At 57.8% G+C, this 26,238-nt stretch overlaps 9 protein-coding genes across 9 annotated transcripts; 3 read left to right on the forward strand and 6 right to left on the reverse strand.

Annotated features, from left to right (window-relative positions):
- Positions 1-416: 416 nt before the first annotated feature.
- Positions 417-2,687, reverse strand: B0I36DRAFT_369106 (uncharacterized protein; the record flags this gene model as incomplete). Its single annotated transcript, XM_046159715.1, has 1 exon — positions 417-2,687. The coding sequence occupies one exon, from the start codon at positions 2,685-2,687 to the stop codon at positions 417-419; it is 2,271 nt and encodes a 756-aa protein (XP_046005079.1).
- A 1,122-nt stretch (positions 2,688-3,809) lies between these two features.
- Positions 3,810-7,612, forward strand: B0I36DRAFT_425694 (uncharacterized protein; the record flags this gene model as incomplete). The annotated part of the gene is made up of 4 exons (XM_046162351.1): positions 3,810-4,298; positions 4,326-4,845; positions 4,905-5,754; positions 5,811-7,612. 4 exons carry the CDS (start codon positions 3,810-3,812, stop codon positions 7,426-7,428), a joined length of 3,477 nt encoding a protein of 1,158 aa, XP_046005080.1. The 3' UTR covers positions 7,429-7,612.
- A 558-nt stretch (positions 7,613-8,170) lies between these two features.
- B0I36DRAFT_377989 (uncharacterized protein) lies at positions 8,171-11,747 on the reverse strand (the record flags this gene model as incomplete). Its single annotated transcript, XM_046160622.1, has 4 exons — positions 8,171-8,326; positions 8,461-9,480; positions 10,971-10,990; positions 11,708-11,747. The coding sequence occupies 4 exons, from the start codon at positions 11,745-11,747 to the stop codon at positions 8,171-8,173; spliced, it is 1,236 nt and encodes a 411-aa protein (XP_046005081.1).
- Positions 11,748-12,745: 998 nt separating this feature from the next.
- On the reverse strand, positions 12,746-14,107 carry B0I36DRAFT_277960 (ketopantoate reductase PanE/ApbA-domain-containing protein). The gene is made up of 2 exons (XM_046151427.1): positions 13,917-14,107; positions 12,746-13,847 (listed from the first exon to the last, which is right to left on the reverse strand). Exons 1-2 carry the CDS (start codon positions 14,096-14,098, stop codon positions 12,983-12,985), a joined length of 1,047 nt encoding a protein of 348 aa, XP_046005082.1. The 5' UTR covers positions 14,099-14,107; the 3' UTR covers positions 12,746-12,982.
- Positions 14,108-14,482: 375 nt separating this feature from the next.
- Positions 14,483-15,679, forward strand: B0I36DRAFT_436224 (P-loop containing nucleoside triphosphate hydrolase protein; the record flags this gene model as incomplete). Its single annotated transcript, XM_046162808.1, has 2 exons — positions 14,483-15,067; positions 15,177-15,679. Exons 1-2 carry the CDS (start codon positions 14,962-14,964, stop codon positions 15,677-15,679), a joined length of 609 nt encoding a protein of 202 aa, XP_046005083.1. The 5' UTR covers positions 14,483-14,961.
- A 122-nt stretch (positions 15,680-15,801) lies between these two features.
- Positions 15,802-16,296, reverse strand: B0I36DRAFT_369111 (uncharacterized protein; the record flags this gene model as incomplete). The annotated part of the gene is made up of 1 exon (XM_046159716.1): positions 15,802-16,296. One exon carries the CDS (start codon positions 16,294-16,296, stop codon positions 15,802-15,804), a length of 495 nt encoding a protein of 164 aa, XP_046005084.1.
- Positions 16,297-18,739: 2,443 nt separating this feature from the next.
- Positions 18,740-19,717, forward strand: B0I36DRAFT_338286 (uncharacterized protein). Its single transcript, XM_046155734.1, has 2 exons — positions 18,740-19,218; positions 19,450-19,717. The coding sequence occupies exons 1-2, from the start codon at positions 18,761-18,763 to the stop codon at positions 19,517-19,519; spliced, it is 528 nt and encodes a 175-aa protein (XP_046005085.1). The 5' UTR covers positions 18,740-18,760; the 3' UTR covers positions 19,520-19,717.
- Positions 19,718-20,276: 559 nt separating this feature from the next.
- Positions 20,277-21,086, reverse strand: B0I36DRAFT_377991 (uncharacterized protein; the record flags this gene model as incomplete). The annotated part of the gene is made up of 1 exon (XM_046160623.1): positions 20,277-21,086. The coding sequence occupies one exon, from the start codon at positions 21,084-21,086 to the stop codon at positions 20,277-20,279; it is 810 nt and encodes a 269-aa protein (XP_046005086.1).
- Positions 21,087-22,517: 1,431 nt separating this feature from the next.
- On the reverse strand, positions 22,518-25,646 carry B0I36DRAFT_397456 (MFS transporter; the record flags this gene model as incomplete). The annotated part of the gene is made up of 7 exons (XM_046161580.1): positions 22,518-22,769; positions 22,910-23,118; positions 23,320-24,015; positions 24,115-24,168; positions 24,250-24,532; positions 24,705-24,890; positions 25,599-25,646. 7 exons carry the CDS (start codon positions 25,644-25,646, stop codon positions 22,743-22,745), a joined length of 1,503 nt encoding a protein of 500 aa, XP_046005087.1. The 3' UTR covers positions 22,518-22,742.
- Between the last annotated feature and the right edge of the window lie 592 nt (positions 25,647-26,238).

The following is a 26,238-nucleotide window of genomic DNA, read 5'->3' on the forward strand; positions in this document are numbered from 1 at the left end:
CATCTGGCTACAGGACGACAGCCCAGGCGGCTGCAGTGTGCTCCTGCGTTTCCAGTTGCTCGATCGTGGTCTTTCCGAGAAGGAGTGGGATTTGGAGGTAACGGAGTGTAGGTCGACGCCCTCGACCATGTTCTTCTCGATGTTATTCCTCGATGACAATTTCTGGTCTGACAATGAGCCATGTGAGCTGTACGACAACGAGAACACGGTGATACCCAGAGAGGAAGTGTTTGAGACGTGGAATCCGCTCTGAGTGCGAATAGAATTATACAGCCTGAACGCCAACATGGACGGGTCGGGCGGTAAGGGGGCCTCTGATCATAAATGATTTGACATCAAGAAGACAAGGAGGCAAAGAACATGCGGATAAAGTGCACGGGTTGAGCAGCCCAGGAATTAGTCTCTTGTGGCCTTCGCTACAACCTGAAGGGGTCTGAAAAGTCAAACGTGTCGAGATACGTCGGGTACTCGATGGCCGTCTCGGCCAGGCTCTCGTCTGCCAGTCCCAGCCCATCAAAATACAGCCCCGACGGGGTCGCCGGCTGGAAAAAGTGCTCTGGCAACTCGTGCTCCTGCTCCTGTGATCGTGCCTGCTGTGCTTCTGTCCTCCTATCTCCTGCTCCACTGCCTCCTGCCCCCACTGTTGCTCCATGTGCTCCTGGTCCATCAGCCGCCGCGCGTGACGCTGTAGCCATGCCTCCACCGCCGCCGCCCAGGCCATCCCTATCGGCAGCCATGGGGCCGATATCGCCGGGGATGACGGGATGTGCGGACCCGGCCGTGGCATCGAGAGCATACACGGGGAACTCCTCGGTCGCCATCTCGCGGATCATGCGCAGCGTGTCGCGGTGCACGACAATGTGCTCGAGGTCCACCAGCAGCTCGAGGAGGGCGCGGCGGGCCTCGTCCCGGACGCGAGGACGGGCCGGCACCGCCGCGGGCAACGGATGCTGTGATCTCGAGGCCGTCGAGGCGGCGGACATGGGTCCCGCGGCTGCGGAGGAGGATGTCGAGTAGTGCCGAGCAAAAGCGTGCTCGGTCAGGGGCACCTCGCGGGCGAGCAGGTCGAACGTATCCCGGAGGCAGCGGGACTGGGGCCAGCGCTCGCCGATGAGGGTCAAGGTGATGCTGCAGGCGCGGACAGCCTCGGGAACATCTGGGTGCTCGAACACCGGCGGACGCAGGGCGGGAGGCGTGGCGAAGAAGGTGTACAGCAGGGCGACGCCGCACTTGAACTGCGTGACGAGCCCCAGCCAGAGCTCGGTCGTGTTGGCCGTGTCGCGCTGGAAGCGGCGGAATATGAGCAGCGCCTGGACGCTGGCCTTGACGGTCCACGCGCCGGCCGAGTCGAACACGGACGTCTTGGTTGGGCGGTACAGCATGCCCAGGCTGTAGCTGTACATCATGTCGATCCAGTCCCAGTTGCCCGTGCCGCTGGTGTTGGTGCCGCTCCCAGGCTGCTCGTAGCGCTGCCACAGCACCCGCCAGCGGTCCAGCTTGTCGAGCACGCGCAGCCGCCAGCGGTCGTCGTGGCGGTGGTGGGCCGCGTGGTTGCGGTGCAGGGTGAAGTTGAGGATCTCGCTCTGGATCTGGCGGCAGTAGACGACGTGGAGCGCCGCCGAGACGTCGGTGAGCCGGTCGACTCCCCGGACCTCGCCGCCGCTCCCAGCTGCACTGCCCACGGTGGTGGCCCGGCTGCAGTGCTGCTCGAGGTCGGGGTCGTCGACGTTGGCATAGAGGCGGACGGTGATGTGGGAGTCCGAGACGGCACAGGGCAGGTGGAACGTGGCCCCGACGGTGCGGTCGAGCTTGTAGGCACACCAGAAGACGCGGCGGCGCATCTGGATGTGGACCCGGGCGGCGACGTCGGACGGCTCCGGCTCGGCGGCGGCGCAGTGGAGTTGGGCCATGACACAGGCACGCATCGCGGCGGACGCGAGAGTAATTATGCGCTCCGTAGAGGGCGAGTAGACGGCGTGCATAGCCAGCACAAGATAGGCCTGGACATGCAGCAGGCGGTCTGGCTGCTCAAAGACGGCGGCGAGGTGGCGGGTGACGGCAAGGCGGTAGTACTCGTCGTGGAGGCCAGCCGCGGTGCCGCCTAGGTTGGCCAGAGTCTTGTCCACGAGCAGGCTGATCGAGTAGACCATGGCTGTGAAGAAGGCGGCTCCAGGCTCCCTTGGTCTTCTCCGGCTGCTACTGCGGCTGCTGCTGGTGTGACTGCCGGTCCGCAGATGGTGCAGCCGCAGGAAGGGATACCGCCACTGCACCTTGGCCTCATACGTCCGTAGGAGGGCCTCGTGCGTCTCACGGTCCAGATCGAGTGCCGGCTCGTCCACTTCCAGCTCTGCGGCCACGGCCGAGGCGCTGTGGTCGGTCCGAGTCAGCAACGGCGCGGCAAAGGTCCCCAGCAAGGCTGCTGCGGGCGTGCTCCGGGAAAGTGGCACCGAAGTAGCAGTCGAGGCGTGGACAGCAGCCGCCACGACACTGGGCTGTGGAGTTGCCACCGGGGCTTGGGCGGCTGACGCCGGGGAGAGTGTCGAGTGTTCGAGATGGGAGATGCGTGCCTCGATGGCGGCAAGGTCTGCGAGCCGGCTGAGCGGGCTTGGGCTCGGCCCCGGGCCCGGTTCCGGATTGACATCGTCAGCTAGGCGAGAGGAGGGCCTGAGGGCCGTGGATGCAGTCATGGTGAACGGGCCCGGTCCTGGTACAGCCGGCCGCGGCCGCGGCCTGGGCCCGGGGAGCCGGGCAGAGGAGTCGGCGGAGCAGACCTCGCCCGCCCTCGCACAGTTCTGGCAGGGCCGGTTGTGGTCGCATCGTTGCTGCACACATCAGGAACCCTGGTCAGCAGAGCAAGAGGGACCAAGGACCGGGCGGAGGAGAGAGTGTGTGGATACTTGCCTTGCGTCGCCGGCAGCGGAGACATGCGCGCGTCCGGAGCCGCTTGGGTGGCCGGGCATCGCCGTCCGTGTCGTCGGGGCCTACCGAGGCCGGGGACTCGGGCCCCGACGCAGACAACGACATGCGGCGCTGTGGATATGGGGACATGGTCTCCAGTATGGTCGGCATGTACGAGGGGGAACGGGGTCTTCAGAGAACCGTATGTTGTGAGGCTGAATCGGCAGAGTGCCGTCGTCGGCCCGACACGCGTGACTCGGTGCCGACGGAGCTACCCAGTGTGTCCACACAGTCCAATAGCACCCATGGCACTGTACCGCCTAGTGTCCACGGCGTCGACCCCGAGCTGCGAATCCAACCGACAACTAGGCCTCAAACCACCCCCCAATGTCTTGCATGGTGTGACTCGTTGTGGGATGTAATAGCCTGCTCTTTTTTCCTCCAACCCTCCTTACAAGGCCAGCTGTGTGTACTTTCATGCGCTTCGGCCCCATAAGTGTAAGAAGTGCGACGAGAATGTCACTGCACCAGCCTTAGACCAGGGAAATCAGGTGAATAGATGGTTGCCGCCCGCCAGACTCCCAATACTTCTAGTTGACTAGGTTTGTATGCTGTAAGTAGGGAGGGAAGGAACAGCCATAGTCATCCACCTCAGGCAGGCAGGCAGGCAGGGAAGCTTAGACAGCATGTTACAGGGGTATTCGACATCATAGGCAAAGTCATCCAATCATGTCTGTTCCATCCATAGCGACACATCCCATGCAGCCCTGCCCCGCTCTCTTCTGCACGAGGGACAAGGCTCGGTCGTGGTCATGCGAGACATGCAGCACCTTTGCGAGAGCAAGGCTTTCTGTCGAGCAGGGCGAGACACCCAAACCTGAAGTTGCTTGCCCTAGGGACCGAGGGAGAAGATGGCCACCGCGAATCAAGCCGACCCAGCGACCAGACATGGCCAGTACAGCAATGACGCCTACACGGTGGGCTGGATCTGTGCCATTTCGACCGAATATGTCGCGGCCCGCGCCTTGCTCGATGAGATCCACGATGGCCCGCAACACACAGCCCAGCACGACAGCAACAGCTACACCCTGGGGACCATAGGGCGCCACAACGTCGTCATCGCGGTCCTGCCCGACGGAGAGTATGGTACAAACTCGGCCGCCGTCGTCGCGCGCGACATGCTGCACAGCTTTCCCAACGTTCGCGTCGGGCTGATGGTCGGCATCGGCGGCGGGGCACCGAGCAGTAAGCACGACGTGCGGTTGGGCGATGTCGTGGTGAGCGCGCCCCGAAACGGCCACGGGGGCGTGATGCAGTACGACTTTGGCAAGACCATACAGGACCGCGCATTCCAGCATACGGGGTTTCTGGCGCAGCCGCCGATGGTACTGCGCACGGCAGTAAGTGACCTGAGAGCACGTCACGAGGAAGAAGGCCACAATATCCCGGAAGCAGTCGACAAGGCCCTGCAGAGAAAGCCCAGATTACGCAAGAAGTACTCCCGGCCTGACGCCAGCACTGATCGTCTGTATCGTAGCGACACTGTTCATCCAATCGACGCAAACGATGCAGAGTGTGAAGCAGTCTGTGGCACCGCTTCTTCTGCTCTGGTCACATGGAAAATTCGTGACGATGAGGGCGATGAGCTGGTGGTACACTACGGCCTCATAGCGTCTGCAAATCAGCTGATGAAGGATGCAACTTTACGTGACAGGCTCGCCCAGGACAAGGACGTTCTCTGCTTCGAGATGGAAGCAGCAGGTCTGATGAACCACTTCCCATGCCTGGTCATCAGGGGAGTTTGCGATTACTCGGACACACACAAGAACAAGATCTGGCAGGGATACGCGGCAATGACGGCAGCAGCATACGCAAGGGATCTCGTGAAGTTGCTCACGCCCAGCAGAGTTGAAGCAGAAGGCAGGTTGGCTGACGAGTTGTTCCGAGGTATGGATGCACGACTCCTCTCCTCTCGTGACAGGCAAAATGACTAAAAACGGCAGCAGTCAATGAGAAGCTTGGATCCATATCGTCCGACGTCAAAGAGCTTGGTTCGACTATCGGGGTCCTGAACTCTCACAGGCAACGTGACGAGCTCTCGAGGTGGCTCGCAGCACCCGATGTCTCGAGCAACTACCACAAAGCCCTGCAACTGCGCCACCCTGGCTCTGGACGCCGTCTGATTGAGTCCGAGGCATTTCAGACTTGGCGGGATCAGGAGTCGTCTGCTGTCCTCTGGCTGCATGGGATTCCTGGTTGCGGCAAGACTGTCCTGGCCACCACGGTAATCGAGCATCTGCAGGTAGAGGAACCGTCCCCGTTGATCGTCCTTTATTTCTACTTCGACTTCTCCAACGTCGAGAAGCAGCAAAATCGCAACGCCCTTCGATCGGTTGTGGATCAACTATATCACAGAAACGAGAAGGCGCATGCAGAGTTGGAGGCCCTCTACGCTGCTTGCTACGCTGGAAAAAGGCAGCCTGATCCACAGCAGCTCCAGGAGACTTTGGCGAAAATGGCACGGGCTTGCGCAGAGACTAAGATCTACATCGTCCTCGACGCATTGGACGAATGCACCACGCGGGAGGAGCTCTGGCCATGGCTGCAGGAACTGCAGAGCGTGTCCAACGTGCACGTCCTCGCCACAAGCAGGGATGAGCTTGACATCAGATCAGCCATTAGTTTGCTCACAGTCGAACAGCAGAGAATGTCTGTGCATGCAAGCTTGATCGAGGCTGACATCGAGAGCTACGTGCGCGCCACGATTAGGGATCATAGCAGCTTTGCCATCTGGGCAGCGCAGCCAGATGTTCAACGAGAGATTGAGACAACGCTGGTAGAGAAAGCGGGCGGGATGTAGGTGTCACTTCAAGCTTTAATGCAGCTGATGGATCTGACTCGGCTTTATACAGGTTCCGTTGGGTCTGGTGCCAGATCGATGCGCTCAAGCGATGTCGGGACAGGATCACTCTGCGAAAGGCTCTCGCGTCCTTGCCCCGAACTCTTGACGCAACCTATTCCCGAACCCTCAAGAGTGTACCGCCAGAGTATATCGACCATACTGTACGCATCTTGCAGTTTCTGACGTATTCGGTCCGACCAATTCTCCTGGACGAGGTGGTCGATGCGATCGCAGTCAACCTGAAGGCCGCGGCTCACGGCGGCCGACGGTTCGATCCGAGAGACAGGATGCCGGTACCAGCCGAGGTTATTGGATACTGCGCGAATCTCGTCACCCTGGTGCGCAGAGACGATCTTGTCCGATATGACGGGAAGACAATCACCGTGGTCGAAGAACTCCAATTGGCACACTTCTCAGTCAAGGACTATCTCACATCCAACCGTGTAGTGGAATTCCTCGGTCGTGCCATATCCAAAAAGAGAGCGTGCACGCGTCTTGCCGAGGTCTGCCTTTCGTACTTGCTCGAGCTCGGACCAAGCACGGTTGCAGCAAAGCTGGTAAAGGATTTCCCCTTCGCAAGGTATGCTGCCAAGTTCTGGAAAGTCCATGCTCGTCAAGGGTTTCCCGACTGTGACACCATCGCAGCTCTTGCGGAAGAGCTTCTCACCAACCCCGAGAAGTGGCTGAGATGTTACTTAATCACCAACCCGTCACTGCAGGATACCTTACCAGAGGAGAAACCATGGCACATCGGGCGCGCATTACACTATGCTTCCTATTACGGCCTTGCGCGATGTGTTCAGAACCTTATCAACCAGGGAGCAGACGTCGATGGCGAAGGGGGATATCATGGCAATGCATTGTTTGCCGCATTGGCGGGGGGTCAAGAAGCCATTGTCAGAGTCCTTCTTGACAACGGTCCCGATGTCAATCTCCCGAGCGCTGCTTTCGGCAGGTACGGGCATGCTTTGCAGGCAGCCTCAGCCAGAGGGCAAATTCGCATTGTCCAGATGCTTCTCCAGGCTGGGGCGGACGTTAATGGCCGGGGCGATGAACACGACACTGCTCTAACAGCTGCCTCGCGCCACGGTCACATTGAGATTATCAGGATCCTCCTCGATGCCGGCGCAAATGTCAACGCCGCCGAGGGCCGGTTCTACGGTACAGCCCTGATCGCTGCCTCGCACGAGGGTCACATTGAGACCATCGGGATCCTCCTCGATGCCGGCGCACATGTCAACGCCGCCGACAGCCGGTTCTACGGTACAGCCCTGATCGCTGCCGCATTCAATGGCCAGGAGGAAGCATCCTTAATGCTCTTGAGGAGGGGAGCAGACATTCACATGGAATCTAAGCGCTTTGGTAATGCTCTGGTAGCAGCCTCTATACGCGGACATGCTGAGGTTGTGCGGATGCTCATAGCCCAAGGCGCAGATATTGATGCACCGAGCGGGGAATACTTCAGTGCCCTGCTAGCAGCATTGATGCACAACCACCATGAAGTCACTCAGGTCCTTCTTGACGCAGGTTGCAAAGTCACACCATTTGTTCAAAGACTGTTCCGGTCTTCCCCATGGTTGGAGCAGATGAACAGGCGAATGAAGGGGCTCCAATCAGAAGAGGTTTGAACGTTTTCAGATAAAATATTGCCTATTGAAAAAGGGAAAGCCAAAAAGGGGAGAGAGAAATTCATGTGCCTGGAATGAAAATGCCCACACGACTTGATTCCTCGAGGATATATTGTGCCGGCTGGAGATTTGTGATCAATCAGCAACAATATATGGACCACGAGAGAACTAGTTGTTGAACATGGAATAATGCTTGATCCGCAGACCGCAGCTTGAACTTGTGAAGACCCAAGGTTGTGGATTAACGTATTCAACGTGAGGCTCATGCAAGCAATCGCATTCTCGCCAACGATTCCCTGATCTGCCGGCCTTCACAGTATCTGTACACAGCCACCAGATCCTGTACTTTCTATCATATTGACCTCGTCTACTACATATTCGAACCGTATTGAGGAGTGGTGTGTGTGAACGAGCACCTCGAGGCCATCCCGCGAGGTGTTGAATATGATAGAAAATGTTTCGTCATAATTGTTCTGGTCGCTGCACAAATCTAGATGTCTAGTCTATATAAGCGGACTTGATGATGAAATAGGAGCGAGAGAACGAAAACGAGCAAGCAACCAACAGAAAAGTCATGTAGTCTAGATATTGCTAAAATACCATCATCATGAGGCGACATGACACGTGAAAATCCAAATAATCCCAAGCTGGCAGTGCCGCAGCAAACACAAAGGAGTAAAAAACGGCGCCGCATTTTGTTATAAAATTCCAATTTTTATGCAGGATTCTTTTGCCTCCCAATCTAAGAATCCCAGATGGGCCCAAAAGCAGGAACACCCAGCGCCTCGAGGTCGAGCACGAGATCAATAGTGAGCTTTGGGTTCGAGATGACGATGACGGCCTCCGCCTCGGACCGCTTGTACATGTCGAGCACGGTCGGCAGCGTGTTTGGCCGACCCTGGGTCGTCGTGTTGTGGATGATGGCGTTGTCGCCCATGCGAGGATCATGTCGCCAATCTCCTTGCCGTAGGTCTCGAGCGGGTCGCGCGTGGACCAGTACAGTGTGATTTTAGTCTGCTTGGCCAGGATTACGGGCAGGCAGGGGGCGATGCCGGAGCCCGTGGCGACGAGGACGATGGACTTGAACATGGGCGCGATGCGCAGCACGCCGCAGGTCGGGGTGCGGCGGACCCAGAGGTCGCGTGGAGGGTCGTTGATGAGCTTCTTGGTCCAGTCGCCGGCGTTGCTGATGATGACGGAGAACCCCTCCTGCTCGGGGTTGTTGACCGTAGCAAAGGCGTGCCACTCGAGCAAGGGGCGGGTGGCGAGGCGGATGGTGGTGCCGGGCTGGGGCCTGGCGTACTTAAAGAAGATGCGCACGGCGTGCGACGAGAGACGTTCCGACACGACGCGGATCTTGCGGCAGTTCGTCCAGGTCGAGATGACACAGCAGGTCGAGATGAAGACGAGCCAGAGGTTCACGCTGGAGAAGACCGCCGCGGCCAGGGGCTGGTTGGCGGGGTTAGTGATGTAGACGTCGAGGGAGATGAGAGTGAAGAGCAATGCGAGAGCAGTCCAGCCAGCGAGGCGGTGGACGAGCTCAAAGGCGTTGTGCAGCTTGGCGCGGAGGGTTGGGTATGCCATGGCACACATTGCCATGAAGAGGGAGTCGAGCACGTAGATGACGACGATGCGAGCCCACTGCGCCGGGGTCGGCTCAGAGATATAACAGAACGAGTATGTCTTCTCGATCGTGAGCAGGATGAACCAGAAGGTTCCAGCAACAGCGCAGCCGCTGTGCAGGCCGCCCAGGTGGTATATCCTGCCAGCACGTCTGCGAATCCATAGGGGCGCGGACGTCGGGAACGACGTGAAGATGAAGTAGAGAGAGTTGACGACGTGTTCTTCGCGGATCACAATGGAGATGGCCAGGTTGATGGACGCGGCGAGGGCGCAGGTCGACTCATTGGGCCGCCCCTCCAGGCCCCATTGCCACAAGAAGGCGACCATGCCAATGAGGTTGAGGAAGAAGATGATGGTGAACAGGATGCGGTACTCGGACGAGATGAAGCGCAGAAAGCGGACCAGTAATGGCCGGCTGGCGGCCGCGGGCTTTGGGGCCGCGGGCTTTTCTTGCGTGCTTGTTGTCGAGACCGACACGGTAGATATGGTTGCTGTCGACATTGTGGATCGTGTATAAGTGACTGCAGAATCCAAAACGCTAACGCCCTGATGGAAGACGTCCCTCCTGGAATGCCAAGAAGGCGGTAGGTCGAGCTAATGCACAAGGATGTAGGTGAATGTGTTCGTGCGAAGGACCAGAAGGAGAATGAAGGCGATGCTAGGTTCTGGAAGTAGGCTGGATGAAGAATAGAGGCATACTTCAAAAACACCGGACAGACAGGGGCACGAGGCGGGCCTAAATATCTTGAGAACAGACCTCTTCACTCTTGGCGGGAAGAGCCGCGAGATCATCGTGGCCCGAATCCACACCACACCAACGACCTCGCAAGCAGGCCAAGGAGGCCGTGACGGGCACATGGCGTCGTGTGTCGGCGTGTCCTATCTCGGCCGAATTCGTCGAGGTGTGGTTGAGACGTTGCTGCATACACGCGTCTCGAAGAGGAAGGGCTGGGCTGAATCCCTGTGATGGCTTGCTCGACGCCACCACTGACAGCCAGCCGCTGCGACCCTACCGGACAAGGTCGAGGGCACACCGACGTAGCCAGGGACCGGCCTGGTTGACCACGGCCAGAAAACGCCCCCACCCCAGCTCCGGGTGTCCCGTATGCTCAGCTGGCGCCAGGCTAGGGGGGTTTTAGCACCGCCCCGGGGGCAAGCCACGGCGCCGTGTCTCTGATTGCTCCGTGGCTCTGCTTGGAGCTTGAACGTGTTTCGCGGTGACCCGGACGCCATCCAGTAACGTTGCCTCTCGCGCTGGAATGCTGAGCTAGGCGGCGTGCGCTGCCGAATGTGGATGACGCCAGTCTGGTCTACCGGTACTGCACCGGACCCCTGACGATCTGCCGGCATCCCCTCTCGTTTCGCAATGGAGTTTCTGCTCCTAGTGGTGGATCTTTCAAGGAGGCTTGAGCACTGGCACCTCGCAAGTAGGGTAAGGGAAAGCACCCAGGGCTGGCCCAATCGGTGCGTGCTAGCATGCGATTGTCTTTTCAAACTTCCTATCGCAGGCTTGGCTTTGCCCTTCCCGGCGCCAAGAGGAGTGCACGTACGCCCGTGCGCACCAGGGACGCTTGCTTACCTTGCATGGGTTTCTTAGGTGAGCTATCAGGCGAGCCGGTGCCTACCTACATAGTAGGACGGAGGCTCTCTCTGTGCTGCAGGATGGATCTGCTCTCGGACACTAGCAGCGTCGATATGTTTGTTGCGGCGGCGCGCCTTGCAGGGGGGTGGGCCATCAGCTTCGCCTCCAATGTATGCACTACGCTCTTGATAACGAGGCGTCGCCCATTTCGAGCCTCACAGGGTGACATCCCACGCAACTCTAGGACTACCCTCATCGCGTGGGGGTTCCCACGCGTTACACTCAGGGCCACCACCACCTGCATCGCCTAAGCAGATCCCCTTCCGTTGCACGACACCTCGAGTATCTCTGGACGCACTGCCGTGGGAGCGCAGCACAAAATTGCAGGTCAGCCCTGCTTAAATGAGCAGACATCTCCGCAGGCTGTGAGGTTGCAATTTGATAGACACCAGGCGCTCCACGGACGGTCGTAATTGCAAAATGCGTCCACGGTCTCTGCGTGTCACGACGAATGCTTGAAAAGGCGTGCGATAGAGTATTGATGACGATTTATGAGCCAATGGGTAGGTATACATGAACCCCAAGAGCCCGTCTTCTGCATGGCACTCTGTGGCCGTGCGACCTTCTGTTCCTGGTCATGATCGGCCCAATGCGTTACTCCGGGCATATCAGACAGGACAAGATTCTCGCCGACCACACAAGTGAATACTATGCCGCCTGAACCAAGACCTCCAAGCACTTCAAAGTCTTCTCACAGGTGGTCGCTCTCCACCCCTTGCGCGGATCTCAACTTGGGGGGCGGGCCCCGGCAGGGTTCAGGGATTTCACCCGTCCACATTGACGTCTATCATCTTGTGGCTAGCGCGCCGGGAACTCTGGCCCCGGGCCCTGTTCCCGCCTCTGCCTCCGCTTCTGCTTCCGCTCCCGTGCTCCTGGGAATCTTGATTGCGCAGCGTTTGCTCCAGCCAGTCAGCCAGCTTGTCAGCCTGGTCCGGATCTTGTGCCGCCAGAGAGAAGCGAGTTGCGGCAAGTGTTCCGATGCCCTGTAACCAGGAACCACCCAGGTATGCTTACCTCCGATATTGTTTGTGAATCGCATGCATGTCGCTAGCATTCCGGATCAAAGGGTCTGTCTGGATCCAAGTCACATGTAAATTGGAGCAAAACAAACCTGATTCTGTAGAACTCCAAAAAGAAACCATCGCGATTCCAAATACTAGAGATAAGGCTCAGATAAAGGCAGACTTCTGCAATACCACCTGCAGAACCCCACCCAGACGGACTATCCCGATGATCGTCTTGGAGGAGAAATACCGCTTGTCACAAAAGCACAAGGGCGCCACCACAGACCATCACCGGCGATTGCGACTCTTCAGGCCCTTGCCATTTCAATGAAGATTCCCCAAAGTTCCACCAGCCAAGACTTCGCAGACGCAAAGAGCACGTCACACACGTGGCGCTAATCTGGACATTACGACCGTGGGTACTATGATGCAGGCCAGTTTGGCTAATAGCCGAAGCCAAGCCAACGAGGGGCAGGGATGACCGAGTGGCCGCAAGCTGCCACGAGCAGCAAACTCTGTTTGGTGGCTGCGACGCCTCGACGACTGTGGCTGCGAAGGAAAAAGAGCATCAAGCTGCGACACGAAGACTAGACGCATTTTAGTCTTTTTGAGAAAAGGGAGCATTTGCGCTAAATGCCACAGATGACGTCGACTGGTGGTACATCCGTCGATGTCCGGTTCACAAGCACAACACCCACCAGTTCTTCCGCGCCTGTCTATTTTTGGACATTCGTGATTGGTGGGGGGATGCGCCAGCTTCGCTCGCTTCCACGCAAGACACACAAGCTGAGAGACTATCCCGAGATGCTGCACTGGCCTGGCCTGGCATGGCCTGCATTGCGTTGCGTTGTGTTGTGTTGCTTTGCGCTCGCGAGCCACGTCCAACTCTGGCCTGAGGACTGTCTGGAAGGGGCAGTTGAACCTGCTTCCCTTCGCCCGAGCTGGAGACCGGCGGCGACTTGCATGCAGGAGAAAGACGTTCACGCACATATGTACATACGTCAGCGTCGCATTACAGAAATGTGATGCGCGGCCGCCGCTGCAGGTGGCAGGTGGTAATCAGTGTCCAATGAGCAGGCCGCTAGGACCTTTTTTCTTGTCGGCCACAGCACGCTCTGTTGTCTCTCGGTGTCTCTGTGGTTGCTCTATCTCGCACAACCTTATCACGTCTTTTTTTTTTCTGGCGTCAACAGCGTCTCATTTCGCGACAGATGCCCTTTGGGAAGTTTTTCCTTGGCTGGCATTTACGGGTTCAACGCCACTATCAAACAACCACCCCCGCCCGTCATTCATGATACTTTGCCGCCAGCTCTTTCACGTCCAGAAGCCCAGCCCTCTCCTTTGCGCGGAACTGCACCGCGCGACACATGCAGTACAGCGTCCTGACCACGGGCATCTGCACCCCGGCCCCTTCCCCCAGCCGCACCGTCTCCCCCAGGATCACCTCGCACTCGACGAACCGCCCCTTCTGCACGTCCTGCTGCATGCTCGGCAGCAGGAACTCGGCGATCGAGTCCGCCTCGACGACGCTCTCGAGCAGCGCGTCCGGCAGCTCGACCTGGTGAACCGCCCTGGCGGCGGCCTGGATCTCGCGCATCGCGGGCAGGATGAGGTGGTCGAGGACGTTGTGCGACTGGCTGGGATCCCTCTGGTCCTGCCGCGCCGAGAGGCGCAGGCGCGAGGTGTCGCTGTCGGTCAGCGCGGAGAGCGGGTTGTAGACCGCGTTGTAGAGAAGCTTGCGCCAGCGCGTCCACGGCACGTCGGCGTCGTAGCTGGCTTCCACCTTGGCCGATGCCGAGTAGAGCCTGATGAAGTCCCTCGCGGCCTTTTCCTGGGTGGCGTGGTCAGGTAGGCCCGGGTTGGGGAAGTACCCGACCATGAGCTTGTCAGCGTCGTTGTGCACAATGTGGCCCGGCTCGGGCTCGATGACGCCAATGAGGCTGATGCCCGAGAGCACCGCGTTGTGCGGGAACGCCGCGATGAGGGGTGTCTCGATGTTGATGCCGTTCTGGATCAGCACAATGGCCGTGTGGCCCGGCGTCACGTACGGCTTGACGAGCTGAGCCACAGTCGGGCCTGGGCCGTCGGGGATGTTCTTGGTGCTGCAGATGACGTAGTCGAACTTGATACTGCCGGTGCGATCGATGTGGCTTATTGTTGTCGTCGCCGTCGCCGTGTTACCGTCTGCATTGGCAGGCTGACGACCTTCTCGGGCTGACGCGAGGATCCCGCCACGCGGCTTCCAGGCATGAATCTCGCCGTGCTGACAGGAGTCGATCCTGAAGCCTTGTCGAGACACCACGTCGTAGTTTGAGCGCAGGATCATGGTTGTCTCGGCCAGTCCTCCTGCTTCGAGATTGTATGCCGCCATGGTGCCGACTCCGCCCCCGCCCACAATCATGACACGGGCTGTCATGCTTGCGTCTTGTTGTTCCGTGGTATGCACGGATGGTGCTGTAGATGCAAGTTGTCTCACTTCAGCTGGCTGACCCGATCCAGAGAGGGGTGTGCCGGCAGGGAATCAGTATCTCCTGCAGAGTCTCTCTTGTGCATGGCTGGCAGCCTTGTGAAGCCAGCTGGGCTGAATAGCAAGATGCTAATCTTCGTGGCTTATCTACGTACGCACCGTAGGCAACCCCCTCCTCCGAAAGCGGAACTAATTAGACAGCGCTCTTGGTGGGGGTGGGCGGAGCTACTATTCCCTTGTAGTATGGGCCTGCTCCGTGGGGTCTCAGGTAATCAAAGGCATCCCATGCCATAATTAATCACTTCCCACGGCGTGGGGAATGCATGTCTCAGATCTCGGCCTTATAGCCGCAGCTAAGCAGAACTAGTGCTGACCTTTATCAGAGACACTCGTGCGTTTCCGGTAGTCCCTCCGAGACCTCGAAACGTTCCATCGCGGGGTTCAGCCCTAGCGTGGAACATTCTTCCAGTGTTCTTTGGGCCTTCCATGGCTTCCCTTGTGGCTCCTGCTCAGAGACATACCAGCCAGCCCTGTGCATGTCGACCGAAATGCAGCCTCCTTTGTATGCTTTCAGATTGACATTGGCATTGGGATGAATTGACGTGTGGCAGTTCAGCCTCAGCCCTCCAAGTTCAGTTTCGGGGATGATGTAACAAACCACGGATGACTCACCTCAGCCACATACATGCCGAAACACCACATCAACCACAACAGGAGTCCCAACTCGCCATGATTGTCTTTTCTTCACCTCCATTCTGGCGACACGCCCAAGGAGATTATTGTCCGCATTCGACATAATGTCCGAAGCGCAGCAGCAAGCGCTCTTTGACAGAGTGAGCGACGCCCTGCGCCGCACCGAGGACGACACGCGCCCGATCGTGCTCATGACATGCGGGCTAGCAGGCAAGACCACTATCTTCTTCCTTTCATCCGGTCTTCCAGCTCAGCCTCACCTCGGTTCTACCAAGGACTAACCAAGATCGGTCGTTCCGTCCCCGTGCGGCCCCAATAGGCTCAGGAAAGTCTACTCTCGCCAAGGCGGTCACCGCCCGCCTGCCAAACTTTACCCGCCTCTCCGTCGACGAGATCATCCACTCCAAGCACGGCGTCTACGGGGTCGACTACCCGGCCGACATGGCGCTGTACCAGGCTTACATGGACGAGGCGGGCCAGATCTTTGACGACCTCTTCGCGACGTACCTGCGCGACGAGAGGCGGGACCTGGTGCTCGACCGGAGCTTCTACGCCAAGGAGGACCGGGACGACTTCCGCGCGCGTGTGGAAGCCCTGGTAGGAGGAAGCGGCGGCGGCGGCGGCGGCGGCGGGGCCAGGGTGGTGCTCGTCTTCTTCCGGCCCACGGACAAGGAGGTCTCGTGGCGTCGCATCGTGGAGAGGAAGAAGGAGAGCAAGACGGCCAACAATGCGCTCGAGATTGACCGGCAGCTGTTCGAGATGTACTGGGCGGGGTTCGAGGACCCGGTGGGCGAGGGGGAGATTGTCATTGATGTGGTCTGATTTGTTTTGTGCGCTGTCATGTATCATGGCCCTGGTATAACTCCTCCGCTATATACCCTGAGCATTCCATAGGTCCATGCGCGACTTTGTTTCACTATCTCGGATTACTACCACCTCAATAATTACTTGGACAGTCCATTATTTCGCTTTCCGTCCAGCTCCGCCGCCTCCCTCTCGGCCGCAAGCTCTGGCATCGGCACTGCGAGCTCGGCCCTTCCTGCTATCATGTCCTTCCCAGTGACCGTCTCCTGCATTATGTACAGCCTCGCCGGGTCCATCGAATCCGAGTGCAGCTGTGGCTTGTCCGTGATTTCCAGCCTTGCGGCTGCGGCTCTCGCGCGTTGTCGTCGCTGCCGGTGGCGACAATGCCCCAGCAAAAAGGCGACAAGGAGGATGGCGAGGACACCGAGGACGCTGCCAACCGCTGCGCCCACTATCGTCGCTGTGGTGGGACCAATCGTGACTACTTCAGGCCCAGGGGCGGTGGTGTTGGGTGTTGTCGAAGGACTAGTAGGTTGGGTGAGCGGACCGGGTGTGGATGTCGCCGACGTCGAGGGCGGCTGCGACCAATATAAATCTGGAAAGACAACTGAGGCTGTGGGTGGAGGCGCGTCCATGGTTGTGGTCTGGCAGCTGGTCAGACTGTCGTCGAGGTGACAGTCTGAGTAGATACGAGATCTGAACGTTGAAAGTAGCTCGTGCCGCCGATTTTGCGCGATAGCGTGGCCCTGAACAACACCAGAAGGAGCTGGCAGCCGAGCGCCGCGAAGGATACCTCGTGGGAAAGTGAAGGCTCAGGCTCTGCAGAGGGGACTCAAGCTTGATCTTAAAGGGGCTTCACGTAACAGAACCTTGCACAAAACCCCATGTCCTGTCAACCATGTTACATGTTCAGCCTTGCGATAAGGGCAAGGGGAACTTGGTCGCGACAATCGATGGAGCCTATCAAGAGTTGCCGCCAAGGACGTGAGGGCACGTCATCGATGGTCTACCAATCACTTTGGCGGCGTTTATGCCGGTCACATCCCCCTGCCAGCCAACATGTATTATTGTGGGCGTTTTCAGAAGTTGGCAGGCTGACAATGGCCCTAGCGCTGCTTGATGGGCACACCTCAAACTTCGGTGGAGCCTGCCCAGAAACCAGGCTGGTCATCCTGGTGTCCTGAGACCAGATAAGGCTCGCTCTCATCTCAAGGAAATAATGACCAACAACCAAAGGTATTTCACCTCCTGTCACCTCCAATGGTGCTTTTTGCAACGCGCACTTGGGCGGTGCGCCTGAACAAGGCCATTCCCAGATCCTAGGATAAAGTGTTCGGATAATGGAGTTATTAACGACGAGACGGATTCAAAATCATAGGGTGTTATATGATCAGAGCATTATCTATTAAGCACCCTATAGTGCGCCGTTATTTATCATTGGCCTCAGTATACTTCCCCTGGTATGGGCCTCGCGCATGCTAAAGGTCCATGCGCGACTTTGGCACGGGAAGTTTTCGAGATGACCGCGAATGTCCGCGTTACTGATCTCGGGGCGTTCTGGCCTTCCTATCCTGACGTTGCTATCCCGGATAATGGCTACCTTAACAATTACTTTTACAGTCCATTCTGTAGCTTTCCGTCCAGCCCCGCCGCCTCCCTCTCGGCAGCAAGCTCTGGCATCAGAGCCGCAACTTCGCCCTCCCCACAATTGTGATGACAATTTCCACGATCGTTTCTCGCACCATGTAAACATATCCATGCCTGTCTGTAGAGCATGGGTATGTCCTTCCCAACGCGTTTGGAAGTGGTGAACATACCGCTCCATAGCGCCTGGTCGAGTGTCCTTTAAAAATACTGTAGTGTTGGTGACTCTGCTCATAGAAGAGAGGAGGTTGGGCGGAGCACCAGGCGCACCAGGATCGCGGTTGGTGTGTGGTCGAACTCGAAGATGGCTGCACGGTAAACGTGGGTAGCTGTGGCGCGGTGGCCAGGTTTTGTGAGGGCGGGCGCGTCCATGGTTGTGTATTCGGCAGCGGATCAGATGGGCGTCAATGGAGCCTCGTGGCGATATCCGAGCATCAGAAAGTCAAAGAGATCGTGGTGGCGTCAGCCATGCGTTTGGGCATGGGTTCTGCACAACATCACAGAGAGGTGGCAGATCAATGTCTCCGAGGGCGTCTGGGCCGTAGTGCCCTGGCGGAAAGTGAGGGTCTCCACGGGAGTATTCATCTTCACGGGGTTGCATGCGGCGTTGGTTGGCGCATGAACCCATGTGCAGTATCCTCTCAATCAATCGGGTAACTGGGCCAGATAATGGGTGAGAATGATACTTGGATTGATAGATGAAGTGCAAAGGTAGTGACTGTGTATCTAGGAGTTCCTCCGCCGTATATTCTCTTTGCCATGGCTGGCGTATCGTCATTCAGCTCGCTTTTCTTTTCCCTACAAGAGGATATGGCCTTTCCCGTGCACTTTCCGTAGCTCTGTGGCGGCGGGCTTGGCTGCTTGCACGTAGCTGCCTAACTGCGTTATGGTTAGACGGCCGCAGAGGCTATGCATAGCAATTCGGGAAGGGTATCTTTCCGCAGCAGTGTCGCGCCGGCCGCCGAAGCAAGGGTCTCATTCGACAACGTCTTCATCATCAGGTCGGCTCGGCTCGATTGCACAACGTGTTAGATTGAGCCGGTTGCAAGAGGCCGAGTTCAACCGAGGTAGCGGTCTGCGTTCACAAGGATATTAATCCTCTCTGATCACCCCCGCCCCTGTGCGTTTTTTACCCAAAAAGCAGTCCTTCCACATTCTGCTGCATTCGTGCGTCGAGGGTCCGTGGTACTTCCAATTTTGGACCTAAAGAAATCACGCGCGTGTCCACACGCTTCTGGTTGTCCTGGGTTCCGTATCTAATTATACCGAGCGTAACATTGGTAGGATTTAGCCTATACACAGTCTAACGACGCCTCGATTGCCAAGAAGACGGGCTGGAAGTCTGTCATGTTGGAATCATATAAGGACCAACGCTACTCCTGTTTGGGCGATAGCACTAGTGTGCGAGGCTGCTGTCATCATTATCGCACAATCGTTCCTACTGCCGCAGCTACAATGCATTTCAAAGCTCTCCTTGCCAGCGCCGCGCTCCTCGCCGGCACCGCCACGGCCATCGACGTGCACTTGCACTACCACCGCTGCACCGAGGATTCCTCGTCTTGGTGCACCAATCTTGAGCCAAACACGTGCTGCCAATCCCTTGTCGGCGCCGGCTACGGCTCAGCTAGCTTCCGCGCCATCCCTTCGAACTGGGAACTCGAGCTGCGGCTGCATCAGGGCGAGAGGAAATGCGAGAATGTCCTCATCTCAGGCCGTTCCTGGGGCCAGACATATGTCTGCCTCCCGGCGCCGGGCAGCTTCCATGGGGCAGGGTACGGCTTCTTCGGCAAGAAGGCGCGCGGTGAAGAGCACGAAGTGCAGTCCGAGGCCTGCCAGCGTGTGGACAAGCTCCGGCTTGCGGATGGGACAATCTATACCCTCGAAGACCTGGACGACGCACAATTCACTGAAATGGTTAGTGTGCACCTCCATGGATTCACGATTCTCTGCTAATAGTATTCGTCCCTCCTTTTAGTAAGCTACCGAAAATCAGTTGCCGACGTCATACATCTTTTTGGATCGTGCGGGATCCTTTGAGCACTTGCTGGAATGAAGCAGAAGCTCACCTAGCAGAATGAGCGAATCGGCTGCTTCCCTAAAGATATGAATCGTGGAATAAACGCTAACCAAGTTGGCACCGTTAGAAACCAATTTGCCGCGGCCGGCGGCAATAGCACCGACCTTCCGGAACACTTCTCAAAGTACCGCGTCTGAATACATCGGCAGTTCCTATAGGACCGATCTATCGGGAATCTTAAGAGCAGACCAGGAACGATTATACTATACAAGTGTTATTCAGGGTAGGGCAATGTCGACGAAGGCAGGATGATACGCCAGGGGATGACATTCCGTGTATATATTAGACTGAAATATACACACCGTAACCTGGTCAATTTTGAAATAGCACTCTAGTTCTATGCATACGTTCCGCCCGTGCGAGTAGCTGCAATCCAGAGCCGACGAATTAGTCGCGTGATACAACCTTAACGGTACTGCAAGTAGATAACGGCCGCTCGATAACAGCCGCTCGATAACGTGCTTAATCCAGCGGGACGATTTTACAAGGCAAGAGGGAGCACAAATGGCTCGGACAGAAAGCCATAGATACTAACCATCACAGACAGTGTCTACGATTAGCTTGCTCGACGTGCTGAAAGACAGGTAGTAAGGAAGTGTATAGATTGTTCAGAACTCGCTAAGTAATAGCCACAGAGATAGTGATAGCGATAGAACTAACATAGGTATAAAGGTAGCGGCCTACTTCCGCCCCTGTAAGGTACATATCGAGGTCCAATTGCACGAAAGCCACGACAGTCCTCAACCAAATGTTTGAATGATAACTTTCATGATAATTGAAAATGCGAACCGAACCGCGCCGCGCTAGAGAGGGATATCCACCCCAAGAACAACATCAATGGAAAGAATAATCTGCTCGAAGAAAGAAAAAGCCAGTAGTCAAGGACCAGATCTACTAGTCATCCTCATCATCGCTGTCGTCACCATCACCACCTCCTTCATTCCCACTGTCCTCTTCATCACCACTGTCTCCCCCATTCCCAGCCGCCGCTCCAGGCACAGCCGCCACAGCTGCCCTCGACGCCGGCACCGGGGCAGTCCTGGCCACCGTGGCCGCGACCGCGTCGAAACCAGCCGTCATGGCCTGCGCCAGCCTCGCGGTGAAGGGGCCGAACCCGCGCTCGTGAAAGCCCAGCCGCGCGCCGGGGTCGCTCGGGTCTCCGATCGGCGGGCGCTCCGACAGCGCCCAGCCCATGACGGCCGAGCCCGCCGCGATGGCCTCGGGCCCCAGCCCCAGGGTGCTGTCGAGACACTTGTCGCACAGGAACGTGTACGCCAGGGAGGTCTGGTTCACCGAGACGCCGGTCCCGTCGGCCCCCGGGATGGGCTTGACCGAGAAGGCGCCCGTCACCTCGGCCGGGTTGTCCTCGTCGATGGCCTGGCGGAACGAGGCCATCACGCCGCCCTTGCCGTCTGGCCAGGCCGCGAGGATGAAGTTGCCCTCCATGTCTCCTATCAGGCCTAGGGCACCCCATCCCTGACCCTGGCTGAGTGGAAAGGTCATTTGGCCGATGAAGGATCCCGCCGTGCCTGCCGCTGGTGGTGTGGGGGGAAGGGCAAATGCGAAAGAGAAGGATGTGCGGGCACCGAAGAAGCGTTCCATGGCGAGGCCGGTGGTCTGGTCGGTAAATGGGGTGGAGAGCTGGGTGGGTGAGGAAGTCGCGTCGTTGGCGAGGGCGAGACCAGGTAGGAGGAGGGCTGTCATGGCTATACGGTATGGGTTGGTCGAGAGGCCGTGCTGTGAGGAGGAGCGCACGCCGCGAGGGCTGCTCGAAAGCCATGTACTGAGCGTCATGTTGTAAGGGATGACGGATTGCGACTCTCAAAGCAGTCTTTCGTTATAGTCGAGGTTATTGAGAGCGTAATTCAGTGTGGAAGTCGTTGCTTGTGTTGGCAGAGTGTGATGTGAGCCTGGTGTTTGGACGAGAAGCGCAAACTCGATCCAGCAGCTTCCTTATATACGTCCACAAGGCCGGCACGAAACAAGTCTTTGTCTCTTTGTTTCGTCTTGGAGCACGAACATGAGCAGCCTGTCCAAGTCCAGCCGTTCAAAATCCCGTCAACCCCACGGAACTCGGCTTGGCCTGCCAGGATACCGGCGCCGTCCAACCCAGCAACTCGGTCCACTTTGTTCTTAATCCGACTGCGGCTATTGGCCTGAAACGGTGAGAGGCGCAGATGACAGCCCGCCTGTATGTTTTGAGATCGGGCAGAAACAGTCCAAAGAGTGCTATTTTGAGCACCACCACGAGCCACCCCTGTCGGGTCTGCAACGGCTTGAGAAACAGCTTCTGGGCACCAGCATCCCTGTCACCCCAGGCGCGGGCCAATGGCCGGTGCGCGACGGCGCTGTTTCTCCACTCTTGAGACTCAAAGCCAAGCCTCAAACAAGCAAGCTTGGCTTTGTTCGTCCCATGCGGCTGTCCTCGAGCTAAAACTGGAGGATCAGTCCTTTGGGTGTGGAGTAGCTGGCTCGCCTTGCGAATAGATACCTGGGCACCCACATTGCCAAAGGCCAAGCTTCTACACGCCTGGCTTCCTGCCGCAGAGGAGAGCAGAACGTCTGATTTTAGTAAAGTGACCCATGAGATGGTACCCCTCGGCTGTTCCCGAGTTCTCACGCTGCTTCCAAATTGTTTTGTGCCGAGGGCACGCGATAGAGCTCGCGGTTGCGGTGCTATTTCCAGCGAATTTCAATGTTCCGGCTAAAGATGCACAATCATGACGGCAGCGTGACACGCGCTGCAGTTCGAGGGCCCGCCGTCCCTCTGTCTGTCTAGCCTTATCACAGACGACCCGGGCCGGGCGTGAAACACATTGTCCACCAAGAAACGCCCAGGGTGGGTTCAACCCACCGATGTTTGTGCAGCATGCTTGCAACACAATCTGCATGGGCGGCGATGCCGCTTTTCCGGGTCGCTGTCGCGTGCCGCATTGCCGTGTCTGGTCGCTCTGCTGGCCCTGGGACCAGTAGGTAGCCAACATGGTTAGACATGGTCAAGCCTCTGCTCTCCCTCAAATTGCATCGTGCTTGAAACATTCATTGCCTCGCAGTTTCTAGGTTCAGGTTTATCACAAGCCCGGGGCGTTTGGTCTTCCTGGCCAGACAGCCGCTACAGGGACATATGGAGAAGGTGGTTTCGGTACTCCAGTCCCATTTTCACATGAGGCACAATCTCGCCGATAGTCCAGCGGCCATACTGCCCGTTGTCACTAAGTTTAACGGGAGAGCCTACTCAGATCCGGCTGCCTGCGCCACTCTACTCCAGAACCCGTCGCCAGCGCGGCCTCCCTCCCGCACTGAACCAGGGAATCGTGGTCCTCCTTTGATTAGTTATCCTTGCTGGTGAGCCCTCAACTATTACAAAGTATATCGGAACTGCGGATTCTGTTGCAGCACCAAACACACACCCAGTCAGTAAAATCTGATCCCCAGCCGACAATGCCTCATCACCGCGAAGAAGAGAACCAGCCAAGAGATAGGAGAGAGAGAGAGAAAGAGAAAAGAAGAAAACAAGGAAAACACACCTTCATATCCGTCAGGTCGTCCTCGTAGGCATTGTCGAAGCCCTCGCCGATGCCGCGCCGGTCGCGCCGGCGGTTCTCCCAGATGCACACAAAGCGGTACACTATGATGAGCAAGGCGACGACGACGGCGGTGACGACGGTGGCGAGGAACCCGGGCCCGTAGCCGGGGGCATCTTCGGTCTTGAAGAGGAGGGGACCGACGAAGTTGCCTTTTTTTTGGGCGGTGAGAGAAGATAGTTAGCCCGCTGGGTCAGTGTGCTCAGCCTCTATCAGAGCATTGGTCGTTCTTGACTTTCTCATCCTCACCTCTTTCCAGCATCGACACCACCCCCTAGACCGGAAACAGCCACAGTGATCGATCGACTCGATTTTCGAACAATGGAAAAAAAAAAAGGGACTGCAAAACTCACCGAGACAATATCCGATAAAAATGCCCGAGCTCGCCACACTCCGCTTCGTATACCCAGCAGTATTGGCGACCTGCAAGCCCATGAGCACTGCATACCCGCCCCCAAAGCTGGCCAGGAAGTAGCACCCAAACAACAAACCGCCTTTGCTACCCCGGGGCAGCAGCCACAGCAGCAGTGCCGACATGACGGTGCCGACCTGACAGATCGCAATGATCCACGTGCGGGCGTTTTTGAACCTGTACGCGCAGTACGACGCGAGCAGCTGGATGGTCCCGATGACCGCGCCCGCGGGCATGGTGAGGAGCAGGCTGTTGAGGGTGCTGAAGCCGAAGTTGGAGATGAAGATGGGGATGAAGCTCGAGACGGGCCCGTTGGCGATCATGGCGAGGAACGCGCAGCCGAAGACGAGCCAGAACCGGATATCCCGGCCTACCTCGAGGGCCTGCTGCCACTTGAAGTGCGTGTTGCGCACGCCCGTGTTGTTGACGCGCAGCCGGGCCACGGCGATGTAGCGCTCGCGGTCGGTCAGCCCGCGCGCGCGGATCGGGTCCGGCGGCAAGAAGAAGTAGATGACGGCCGACCAGGCGACCGTGATGCTGCCCGCCACGAGGTACATGTATTTCCAGGGGGACAGGCCGCCCGAGATGTGGCCTAGGCCGTAGTTGATCAGGGGCGCGATGACGGAGACGTAGCCGGCTGGGAAGTTCAGGGAGGAATCAGTGTTGTTCGGAATCAACGAAGAGACTGAACCAAGACACTGAAAAAAAAAGTTGGATGGGGATGAAAAGGACTTACTGGCGGAGTACCACACGCCCATCCGCAGAGCCTGCTCATTGCGCTTATACCATCCTTTCGCATGGATAAATCAGCTTCAATACAGTGTTCTGGACTTCATAAAAGACCTCTCCCGGGAAAGCGAAAGATACATACCACCAACCACAAGCATAAACATTGGGCTAACCCCGCTCTCCAGAAACCCTAGGAAGAACCGCTGGACGTAGAGGTCGCGCCAGTCGCGGCACGCCGCAGTGGTCATCAGGCAGACGCCCCAGACGAGCACGATGCCGGCGCAGACGCGCTCGATGGGGAACCGCTGGGACAGGAGGACGGCGGGGGTGGCGCCGCAGATGAAGCCCAGATAGAAGATGGCCGCCGAGAACGAGTACCGCTCGCCGACGTTGAGGGCGAGGTCGGTGCGGAGGCCGAATAGTGCCTGGAATTTGCGGAAACACGGGAGACAGGGCCACTGGGGTTAGCGTCTTGTTTCGCCGCAATGAGGCTTCACAGACAATGTCGACAAGACTTGGCATATAGCTGGAGGAAAGTGTCGAGAGCAAGATGTGCATCTGGCACAGTAGTCTAGGTTTGCTTTAAGAAGGACTTACCGCCTGCGAAAGCATGGCCTTGTCGTAATACTGCAGCCCGTACGTGAGCGTCAGCAGCACGAGCAGCGTCCGGTCGAGCCGCCGCACAATGGCCTTCTCCTCAGAAGGCTCCCATGTCTGCTCGCCCGTCCAGCCCGACAGGATCTTGAGCGCCTCGTCCTGGTGTACCGTGTTGACTGTCGGGGTCTTGGACAAGCCCGTACCGTTGCTGTTGTCGTTGTTGTTGTCGTCGTGGGTGACGGAGATGGGCAGGTTTTGGTCGAGTGGCGGCTTCTCGGCGGAGACGGGGATCGGGTCATCGTGGTGGTCGCGCCGGTCAGATGGGATGGGCGTCGAGTCAACGGCGTGGTCGACATGTTTGGTGCTGGGCTTGTCGTTCGCCATGGCGGGCGGGCGCAGAGCTGGTGTCGTGCGTGAGTATCCTGGCTGCCTTGCCTGGTCTACCAGTAATGTGGACAGCTGTGACGATATGGCATTGACCCAACGGGGTAATGTTCAGGCAATTGCTAGGTTCAGAAGCATGCAGTAGCCTACGTGGACACTGCAGCGCTGGACAGCCTATTTGTGTACCCTCTCATTCCATCTCCAACTCGACTGGTATACTTTTCCGAAGCTCCCCAACTGGGGCGCTTGCCCCTGAGGGGTACATGAACTCACATCCTCCGCTGTCTCCTCATGTTCCGTGTGCTTCCAGCTCCATGCCAAGAAAGCTGGCGTCGATTGGCGGCCGGGTTGACCAGTGACACAGAGTTGATGGAAGAGGCCAAGCTCAAGCATTGGCACAAGCTTATTCGCTGGCTTGGGTCTGGTCTGTGCTGGGCCAGGCTTGGCTGAGCTGAGCTCTGGTGGGTGGTGGTCTGATATGGTGCTCGAGGGTGTGGAGAAGCGCCATACCGTCCCCTCAAAGCTTGCAAGTGTGTTGTGCCCGCCAGGACTGGCCATGGTGATGGTCCAGGATTGTGCGTGTACGTATTGGAGACATCGGGGTCGATGCGTAGCCCGACCGCCGTTGCCGTTGCCGGGCTGGGTAGTCCTATGCTAGGTCCCTGCGGGAGGGAGTAAGACTTTGGGCATGGGCCATGTCCGGACGCGGGACGAGCTGCTGGTCTATGCATCATTGTTCATATAATTACAGTTTGATATAAGGGGCCATGGCTTGCAGCTTGTTCCATACATGACCATTGCCTGATCTCGACTCCAAGGCTTGGTGCTTCAGCTTGTGTCATCAGCCAGTGTGAGCGTGTCCAGACTGTGCTGCAGTGTCACACGAGAAATGCCTCGGTCCCGTCAGTGTCTGCAGCCACCGGCTGGCAACCCTGGTCGTCGTCCTCTTGCCTGCTCGAGTGTCACTGGCCTGGAAGACACGGACAAAGTGCCGCCCCACGCAGCGCTCGCCGTGTGGTTCATGCTTGCTGTTGAGGCACCACAAGCAAGCTGTCAAAGGTTACATTGAGGCTTGGGATGCCCCGTCTTCCCCGGATTAGCTGTCCCGCCACTTTGGGGAAACTGCCGGACCCACGAGGCGCTGGCCACT

The sequence above is a fragment of the Microdochium trichocladiopsis genome (assembly GCF_020744255.1).
Source record: "Microdochium trichocladiopsis strain MPI-CAGE-CH-0230 chromosome Unknown B0I36scaffold_13, whole genome shotgun sequence".
Taxonomy (NCBI): Eukaryota; Fungi; Ascomycota; class Sordariomycetes; order Xylariales; family Microdochiaceae; genus Microdochium; species Microdochium trichocladiopsis.